This window comes from Colletotrichum fructicola (assembly GCF_000319635.2).
Source record: "Colletotrichum fructicola Nara gc5 chromosome Unknown KSG_Nara_v1_contig06, whole genome shotgun sequence".
Taxonomy (NCBI): Eukaryota; Fungi; Ascomycota; class Sordariomycetes; order Glomerellales; family Glomerellaceae; genus Colletotrichum; species Colletotrichum fructicola.
The window spans coordinates 3,370,449-3,380,641 of record NW_027094056.1 but is presented as its reverse complement, the minus strand read 5'-3'; the positions used below and the strand labels follow the sequence as shown (position 1 = coordinate 3,380,641).

General features: G+C 54.8%; 2 protein-coding genes across 2 annotated transcripts; one reads left to right on the top strand and one right to left on the bottom strand.

Moving 5' to 3' along the window:
• Positions 1–4,570: 4,570 nt before the first annotated feature.
• Positions 4,571–6,606, bottom strand: CGGC5_v011200 (VMS1-like protein; the record flags this gene model as incomplete). The annotated part of the gene is made up of 3 exons (XM_032028691.1): positions 4,571–6,180; positions 6,238–6,507; positions 6,561–6,606. 3 exons carry the CDS (start codon positions 6,604–6,606, stop codon positions 4,571–4,573), a joined length of 1,926 nt encoding a protein of 641 aa, XP_031891543.1.
• An 885-nt stretch (positions 6,607–7,491) lies between these two features.
• Positions 7,492–7,950, top strand: CGGC5_v011199 (uncharacterized protein; the record flags this gene model as incomplete). Its single annotated transcript, XM_032028693.1, has 3 exons — positions 7,492–7,654; positions 7,720–7,828; positions 7,890–7,950. The coding sequence occupies 3 exons, from the start codon at positions 7,492–7,494 to the stop codon at positions 7,948–7,950; spliced, it is 333 nt and encodes a 110-aa protein (XP_031891260.1).
• Between the last annotated feature and the right edge of the window lie 2,243 nt (positions 7,951–10,193).

Sequence of the window (10,193 nt, the reverse complement as noted above, 5' to 3'; positions counted from 1 at the left end):
GCCACGCCTGTCAAGCGATATCATCTCGTGTTGGTCATATTCCTTTCCACGTAATGCCCAGGGCCTCCGGATACTGCCAGCCGGCCATGCTTGTCAGCGAACACAAACCGAGACCGACAACCGGAGGCAGACCAGATAGCTTCTTCCTGCTGGGTCATCATCACCATCACCGGTGTTCATACGGTAGCCGAATACATCCGAGCCAGCCTTACCAGTCCTCAGTCGCTGGTAGCGACCTGACGCTCAGCACGGCCTGCCTCATCAGTGCCGGCTGCTTCTATCCGTAGACATTTCGACCCCCAAACAGATCTCAGAGCACCATGTCATGTCACGTCATGATGCTTGGTCTCGAGCGGGCCGTGGACGACGGCCGAGAAAGTCTTCCAAATCGTGATGTGACCGGAAGCCATCTCAAGTGCTGTCTTTGGCTCTGGAAAACGGCTTGTTTCACGACAAAAGCCACCCGAATCGAATTCAGCACAATCGATTGTGCAAGTTAGACCCAACGGCCAAGCGAGAACGACGGCGCGTTACCACCTTGGCGGCAAAGTAACGCTAGTGGTGGTTTCGGTATCGCCCATATCCACGCCCATTTAGGCCCTCGGCGTTTCTCCTCTGTTTGTGGATCGGCAACCCGACAACCTTTTCTCGGTTTAGATTTTGTTTTAGATTTAAGCATCCTTCTGGTCGGTGGATGAACGAATCGCCGCTTCATGACTGGCGATGTGTCGGGCGGCCTGGGCCATGATTCGAGACCTCGATCAACATATGCATGGGGATGCGCCGGGCTTCTGGCCGCGCGGCACCAGTATGATGGCCGCTGACAAGCCGGCGCCTCTTGAGAGACCACAGGTCTGCAGTGGTCATCAGATGGAGGCTCAATCTGAGACATAGCAACGCCTTTGCAGTCTGACAAGAGGTCAATACCTACGAATAGGCGCCTGCACCGAGCATCAAGCTGCTTCGCCCAGCGCCTCTGCCCCTCGCCAGTCAGCCAATTCCGTATAGAGACAAATTGATTGGGCTCGACGCTTTCGGCCTCGACTGCGACTTGAGGTTGCTTTGGTATCTAGAACCGCCATCAACTCGTAACCGACAGAACCGAAGACCAGCGGTTCCTGCCTACGTGACGTCGGCAAACTGCCCTATCGGAAGGTCACTAAGCCTAAAGAAGCCAGGTCAACCGGGGGGGACTTTTCCTAATCCAGAGCCTCACCTGAATCTGAGAATCCGAACCATTCCCAAAATCGCCAGTGATACAACCGTCTCTTTCCCCCCTCTGGAGGTCTAGAAATGCCCTTCAATTTCCACATGCATTTGGCTGAAACGTTTCTTTTTCCATATGCTGCTGTCAAAAAACCCAACGGCCCTCTACTCCAGACGAGCGAACAACTGATTGACGGTTGAGGCTCGTGCGGTGCGGCGCACACTGAACGACCCTAAGCGACTGGTGGCGACTGGGGGAAATTGGATGGCAGTCCTGGCCTCCTAACTCCGACGGCCTGCCTACCTGACGCTCATAGACAACGGCGCTTTGGTAACGCGCCATCCTTTCCGCGGAATTGACATGTCTTCCTGGTCATCGAGTCCTCCTCTTGTCAATCGAAGGATCCGACGCCTTCACCGCTCTAGAGCAAGCAGAGTTGAATAACTCCAATTTCCCTTCTCAGGCCGATATCCGAACGCGACGACGACGCAGACCGCAACAGTCATCTCATTGTCCACGAGGTGGTGGTTATCGAGATGAAATATTGGATATACAATTCAATACTCCTGATGAAAGCTCCGGTGCTTTTGCCTTCTTCCCCAGAGCGCACGCTACCGCCCCGTCTTCTCGTCGATCATTGAATGCCGCAGATTGGGTCAATCCCTGGCAGGCCCAATGAGGAAACCGAAGCATCCAAAAACGGGGCCTTGAAGAGACACCGCAATCACGGCTCGGTCCCGATCATGAGATCGCCTGGTTCCGTTGCCATGGCCCGGATGTTCTCAGTTTGCCATATGGCTCACCAGCGGTCCACCGCGCAGCTATTCTCAGCAACGTTGTTGGTGAAGCCAAGGTTACATTTGTTTCTTCGGCACTTTGGAGGGTCCAAACAATGAATAGCCGGGATTGGGGGTGGCCCAAATTCACCTTTTGAGAGTTGGCTCACCGGTGCACCTCCGTTGCCGGGCGTGCCTCTCACCTTTCGCCCACCGGATCCCCTTTTTGCGGCGGACCATCCAGCCCGAAAATCGCCAGTTCCCGTGATGGCTACAACACGCCGTAGCCTTGCTGGCGGAGAGGGGAGGAGCCAGGGCCGGGCAAGCTACAGGGGCTATCCCTTCGGTGTTCAGCACCCCAACGGGTGCCTTCCACGGTGCAACCCTGACGGTGGTGGACCAAGGGTTGTCGTTGATGTCCGAAAAAGGCATCCTCTGGGCCGTCCCCTGCGAAAGGGGAACGAATGATTGCCCGAGGTCTTCTGTCGACAGCTGCCCACGTTTCATGAATAGTTCTGGACGACCATCAACTACCGAGTTAGTCGACTCTCGCGCCAACTTGCACACCTTGCGGCTCACTGGCGATGTCCGAGATGGGCATCGAATTTGTTTGAAACCGCATATACGATGGGTTTCTGTTCTAGTTATGGCTAAACTCGTTGTCTCTGTGTCTGTGGTAAGAGTCGTTCGATGGCCGCCTTGTCTCACACGCCGTCAGTTTTCGGAAGAGAGAGAGACACGTACGGATAGAAGACGACACCCATATGCCGCGAGGCCTTTCGGTTTGTTGGCGAGTCAAGTGTTCGTCCCAATATCAACGCTTCCCTACCATGCCTTTTTTTCCACTTTGCTTCTGACAACACTAGTCCGGGCTATCCCATTCGTCTCATTTTTCGTTTTGTTCCTTTTCATCCGAACTCACGAAATTCTCCTTGAGGCTCCGATCTTCGATGCTATACCCCGCCAAACATGCATAATGTTCATTCCGAACAGTTCATGCAATGACGACCATTACTACCGTGACGTTGACCAGTGGCTGTGAAGCTTGTTGGCTCCAAGCTCGAGTAAAGAGAAAATTCCCCGGCTGCTCCGCCCACCGGACCGCGGACGGCAATGACGGCCAACGGGTTCGACTCTGGCCCTCTTTCGCATGCTTGCTTTTTCCTCCGGTAGTCTTTCGACTGTGGAGAGTCAAAAGACCAGAGTTAGCCTAGCAAAAGGTTGAAGAGCAGGAAAAAAAGGAAGTCGGTCGGTGGGGGCGGGGTTGGCTTGGTTCCATGACACGAGCTGAGCTGTTGGTGGTTATGGTATCCCTCCCCCAGTCCCCCTCCATCCAGCGGGTGGGTGCCATCTGACGCGGGGCCGTCCTTGAGCACGACGGCACTGCGAAGAGAAGGGTTCTGCCATGGTTTTCTTCCCCCTCCTTGCCGTTTGTTCCTGAGTACTCCAGGAGGTGGCTGTGAAGACGGCACTCTGTTTGCCTTTGGGTCCCTGGCCAAGGAGATCGACTCGGTGAATGAGGGCGATCTGCCGCGATATGAGCGGGCCTCTCCTTGGGGGAGGCGGTGTCGTGGGTCACTGGTTGGTTCAGGCTCTTTCGTTCTACTTACACTAGAGACAAATCTGGTGATGGTGGTAGTGGTATCATCTGTCAAAATCTTCCCTGTACTTGGTGGTATCGAGGGCTGGGAAGTCGGTGCATCGAGGAGCATTGAGATGTTGGGCGCTACTGCGGAGGCCGCGGGAAGTGACTCGATCCAATGCTTCTTTCTCGCGGTCGAGTTCCGAAGGTGATTCGTTGCATCCGTTCCCCTGACATGACATCCAAGCGGCAAAGGTCGAATGTTCCGTCGTGTGGGCAAGATCTCTGGGTCTACCAGGAGCATTGCTTTTGAGGAGGTGGCTGTGAAAAGTCGATTCACCGGTAAGATCGGGTTCGAGTTGAAGACTCGGAGGAATAAGCAAACGTAGAGCCGACTAGTTTCGTGTGGCCTGCATGAACGTTGGTAGTGGCTTTGCGCAAAGCTGCAGGAGGATTGCTATGGACAGATACGAGGTAACGTAAAGTTGCATGTGAACTTGCACAGACGTGAGCTTCGTTGCGTGTGTAGATGGCACCTTCCTTGCCTTGCATGCTTCCGGCTCTGTAGAATATCCCAAGAATCCTACAGATGGCGACATGAGTTCCCGAATTCCATACTGGTGTCTCGGATTGCCATGTCGATTGTGACGGAGCGAATTGCAGGCTCATCTCCTCGTTCGTAGCAATCGGTCCATTATCTTGCTCTGTTGTCTCAAACGATGTCGTGCCACTTCGTCTTGCGACAGCTCAGGGGATGAGAATCGCTGAGGTGTATCACCAATACGAGGCGCCTCACATCGACAACGACGGTCTGAATAACGATCCCAGCAAGACTCCTCATCACTTCATGGCCTACAAAGTGTACCTGAGTAAGAAGTCTATCGTGCTAAACTTTCCAAGAGCATCTAGCGAGTGTTGCTCAGTGGCTCCATCTGTCGCCGTCGCAGGTGAGCGCAACTGACCCGTCTAATCCATACCAAACACAACGCGACTGCATCATCATCATCATCCGCCCGCCTGCATACGTCTGAGTCTCTCCTCGGCAGCCCTGGCTCGCCTCTCCCGATCCAGCTTCATCCGCATCTCAGGCGTCAGCCCCCTAGCCTCTTCTTCCCTCTTCTCCTGTGCTGACTTGTTAGGCTGCGCCGATGCCAGGCCGGCAGCCTTCCTTCTCTTGTCGTCAACCTTGGGCCCTTCGGAGCGCAGCCGTTCCTCCTCGGCTTTCCGGCGTTCGGCCTCTTTGCTGTCTTTTTCCTTGCGCTCTCGTTCCTCCCGTTTGTCGGCATCTGCTTTGCTCAGTGGTGACGGTACATGTGCCGTGTCCCAATCCCACTTGTCCTCGCCCAGCTCCGAGCGCGCGACTCGGAAGGCGTCTCTAGTAGACCTGTCTCCCGCAAGGTCAAAGGCCGTCTTGCCGTCCTTGTTCGTGACCAGCGGCGATGCGCCACCCCGAGTGAGGAGACCAAGGACTAGAGGCGCAGCGTTCTGGTGTGCTGCGAGGTGGAGTGGTGTTGGGGAATGATAATTTTGGTCGGGAGGCTGGAACTGAAAGTCTGGTGCGAGGTCGTTTTGTTTCAGGTAGGATAACAGAGCAGGGAGCTTGGTGCGGCGTATCAGAGCTTGGATCTGCGACGTGTGAAGCAACGCCGTCTCTTCTTCCTCCGTCAACTTTGGTTTCGTCGGCTTCGGCGTTGGTGTTTTGCTAGGTGTCGGTGTCTCTGTCCGGGGCTTTGCCTCGTCCTCGGGGTTGATCTCTCTGACTTTGAGCCTCGTGAGCTCAATGAATGATCTCATTAGCTCGTTTTGGGTAGCTCGCCGCGTGCTGAAAGGGAACCCCCGTAACCTCGTATCATTGTGTTTCAGGACTTGTCCGTCATATGGACCGAACAATGTGCGTCGGTTGGTTGCGCCGGTGGCCCGGATGAACAGTAACTCTGAGGTATCCAGCAATCCCTTCCACTCCCGTAGCAACTCTCGTACGTCTTCGACCAGAGCCTGCTCGTTGTAACGACGCAAGCTGGAGCCCGCTGAGTGTGCGGCGCCCTTTGCATTATCGTTTGCTGATTGCGATCCACCTTGCTTGCGACGAGTAGTGTACCGATGGAAAGTCTTGTGGGCGAGGACGGTAGCCTCTCTGTTGAGGGCGCCCGCAGACTTTTTCTGTCGTGGCGGAAGGGCAACGACCATGGCGGCAAAGTGACCGCCGCCAATCATGCAGAGAAAGAAGTGCGGTCCCTTGTAAGCCACAGCTGGTAACGGCGCAGAGCCGTCTTTGGGCACTCTGGGGATGGCTATGGGATCCAGCTGCTTCTTCCTCACCACCTCTACCAGCTTTGATTCATCTCGAAGCTCTTCTCCTGAGAGGATCGCACGGTAGAGACCAAAGTATGTGTTTGGCGGAAGAACCGGGGAGGTGAACCATATCAGTGGCGGTTTGCCGTTTCCGGGCCGTCCTCCTACCTCGTCATCGTCGGCGTTCTCTCCTAGAGCGGGTTGGTTCCTTTGGTCGGCTAGTCTAGCTTGCTTCTTCAGCAATGCTGTAAGTGTGGATTCTTGGTCGTTTGCTTCGTCTTCTGATTCGGAGGAGTCTGAGCCAGAGAGACTCTCGTCGAGATCTACCGACAGTCAGTCGCACAGCTCGCATGCGCAGGGTAAGTGCAACGGCGCATTACCTCCAATAAGTTTCTCAAACTCTTGCTCCGTCACAGGCTTCGCGCCGCGCAGCTTTTGCTTGAGGTTGTAGTGATGCCAGTCGGACTTTTGATGGCTACGCTGATCGAGGACCGTGGAGAAGGTAAGCCCGCAGAGCGAGCAGGCCTGAGAGCCAACGAGATCAGAGCCGGATGTATCTTTGGACGGGGGAGAGGGAGGCGAGTGGTCGGGGATCGCGGCGTCTGGCTTGAGGGAGAGTGTCGTCAGGACTTCCGCCGGGAGGTCGTACACTGTGCCATTGTCAGTGGGGGATGGAGGGGTAGACGTTCGCAAGAAAGCGCACCATAGAGGGGTCGGCGGAGGATATCCGTGGCGTTTTTGTCGCCCATATTGACCGTTGCCGTGTACTGCGAGGGTTTCCTTGGGTGGAAGGGTTTGCGACAACTGTAAGAATGCCGCGCCGTCACGATGATATAGCTCGGGATGGCGGGGCGCTGTCATCGGCGTGACTGAGCTGTGGTCCAAGTGTCAGCAGCATTGACTCAGCCGGTGAAGTCAGAGAACATTGAGCCACAGATGCCCCGCGGACATGTGGCGTAGTGGCGGTGCGCCGAAGCTTGATTTTGGCCTTAAATGGGTCCCGACGGTACTCGTCCAATAGATCAGCTGGAACGACAGGATTGGCGGGGTCTACACTGTGTGGCAGGGGGGGCCTCCGGCGAAGCAAGCTGAACTCGCTGGGGATGGGTGGACATCACGTCACCAAGCGTGGGCTAGCTTCATGTGCGCTCACCTCCTAGCTTCATTGCTTGTTTGTGTTTCTTGGCACTTGAAGGACGAACCTCGCTCCCAAACGCACGTCCAGCTGTGTCTGCCAGCTTTTTGTGCTCCTGCCCGCTGTGCTGATTGGGACCTAGCCTGCGTCAGTGGCCCCTGACCAGCTGATGATGTAACTCCACCGATGAGCGGGCGGGTGGACAAGCGCGTGGTGCATCGCGACTCGACCTCTGCTCCTAAGAAATGGTGCTTGCCAAGACTTATTCCACTGGTCGAGAGGGAGGTGCTACTGGGTTTGCCAGTCTAAGCCACCCTTCCGTCTCGATAACCCCCGCCGCTGATGTCTGACTGTCTCTCTCTCGTGCGACCTTTCTCTACTACAAGTAGCCAAGCCATCCCGCTCGTCCTCAATTGACTTTTCCCTCCGCATTCAACTCGATTTCAATCCCGCATCCGATACAAATCATATCGTAGTATTCGCGCACAACATCATTACAATGGACTTCGTCAACAAGCTCACCGGCAACAAGGAGGACTCTTCTTCGTCCCAGGCCCAGCAGCAGCCCGAGAAGAAAGAGTCTGGAGGCTTCATGGACAAGATCAACGGCATGGCCGGTGGTGGTCGTGAGAGCGAGAAGCAGGAGGATGGTCTTGATAAGGGTAAGTTCTCTTGCCCACACCTTTCCTTTGCACCCTCGAATCGCGGAAGCTAATATTGTTCCCAGCTGTCGACATGTTCCAAGAAAAGGTTCTCGGCCAAGGCCCCCAGGACAACGAGAGTGCCGCAGAGCAGGCGAAGGACGAGCAGATCAGCGACTTCATCAGAGGCCAATAGTTAGTATTCCAAAACCATCCGCCGTCGACCTGATTGAAACTAACTGATCGCCCCTTGTAGCAAAAACACCACCGGAAAGGACTTCCCAATCGCCGACAAGGACAAGAAGTACGGCTTGTAAGAAGGTGTACGGCTTTCGGGGTAGTATTTTAGTATGGAGCGGGTTTCCGATAGCAAATGCGGCCTGGAAACGACAGCTTTGCGCGCAGGGGAGTCGCTTCGATCGACGTCCTCCACCATGCGCTTGGACAGAACCCAAGAATGGGCCTTTGAGCACCGCACCTAGAATAGTACAATTATCACGACTTTCATGGGGATCATCTTTGGCAATATGTCTGCTTCAAGCTGCGACGGTTTCATTGGATTAGTGGTAGTGAAGCCATGCTAACCCAACCCGATGTAAGTGCCTTGCCGAAACCTCGATGGCGGTCAGCAAACCTGAAAACAATTCTCGCTGCCAAAACCCTCCGCAAACCCAAACAGAACAACCATGTCTGTCGCAGAACAACAGCAAGTGCAGCCCCCTTATAGCCCGAGAAACATGCCCACTCAATAACGTGCACAAAGGCCTTGGCCTAAGTGAGTGTATGCAGACAATATCTTTGTAGTAATCTCCTGTTTCTGTATCTACCAGAACGTACCATTAGAACAATGGCTGGACACCGGTCTTTGATCTTTATCCCACATACATTGTTTACACTATAAGATAAAGACAAGACAAGGTCGAGAAACTTCCCTCTCAATTAGTTTCAACATCATCTTCCACCACTTTCTAAGTTCTTAACCTCACAATAAGTTCTATCCTCGACTCTGAAAATACCAGGCAAGTCCTCCAAATAGTCCATTCTCACATAAAACAGGTCCACCTCTTCTCTTCAACTCTCAAGATGTGCTGGCAAACCAAAACTCTCTACACCGTTTGCGCCCACTCAACATGGAGCACCGAAAAATGTCCCAAGAGATCGAGTGGCCAGTGCAGCCTCTGCAAACACACACGTTCGCTCCATGCTATCATCGGTTTCTGCGACGAGTGTGTCGACGTGTACACCGAGGACCCGGAGCGATACTACGGCAATCAACGTCCTATTCCACGCTTGCCATCATCCCAGATCCTAAAAGCGTACTGGTCATACAGACAGCAAAACGGCTGGGACACCACGATCAATGCGACTGACGTCCCCCCTTTTGCTCTTTTTATTCTGCCAGCGGCCCATCCTGTGACTCCCTCCAGTCCCATGAAGAGTCCTTTGAAGAGTCCCATGAAGAACTTCTTGTCATCCTTGAAGCACCCATTCAACAGTCAACCGGCACAGAGCCTTACACGGTTCTATGAAAATACGCTTTTCAGGACCATGCATATTTTTTGCCTCACCTCAGACAAGTGCCGTCTATGCAAAGACAGGCGAAGACCCGACCCAGACTTCGCCGCCAAAGCTGCGCTGATGCGTGAGAAGACGATTGAGTGGACCGAAAGTTTGGGGGCGTCAGATGCCGTGATTCACCAGCATGTGTCAAGTGTTGTTGACGAACTCAGCATATGGTGCGGTATAAGCGGTGACTGCCCAAGCCCAAATCAATCTTATGAGAACACACGGGTTCGGCAGAGGGCCCAGACTTGGCAGGAATCTTTCTCGCAGACTGATCACGGCGAGCATGACAGCAGCCGCTTGCAACAGCCTTTCCCGATGCCTCAACAAACACCCGGAAGACGACTCAGCTATCCTGCGTCAACTCCTCCTAGCAGCCCTCCAAGATCGCCCCGTTCGGGAGCCACGTACGCGAATGGAGAGGTGAGTCCGCTCAGCGATGAGGATCCAGAGCTACGCGGCCCCAGGAGACGGGCTTCCTCTCCTTCAAGCACCAGCTCGCATGCTTCCAGCGGCTACTCGGGTCAGTCTATACACCCGCAAGCACTGGAACACCCATACCCTCGGCAGAGTCAGCCGGCCACGTACGATCAACTGGAGGGTAGAAACCAAACTCGCCACGCGGCGAACGAGAGGTTGCCGCGCTTCAGGAGACAGCAGTCTGATGAGTCGAACGGGGAGGCGAGCGTTCCTTGTCATCTCAATGACTACCACAGCAACAAGATCGTGACGGCGGTCCGGGAGGCCAAGCCCAAAACCGTGAGGTTCGCAGCACCTTCGCCGTCTGTGAGCTCTGAGGAAGATTCGGAGGACGATCCACGCATCGTAACCGGCTCGATATATAGCCCCCCTAGCAGCCCTCAAGAGCCTCCTCAACCGCCGCCCAAGAGCCCACTTAGGCAAAAACAGGAGAGGCCTACGCAGGGTCAGTTGCCGGCACCGACACCTCCACCTAAGCACGCGCTTCCGGAAATACCGCCCACGACTCCCTTGCGAC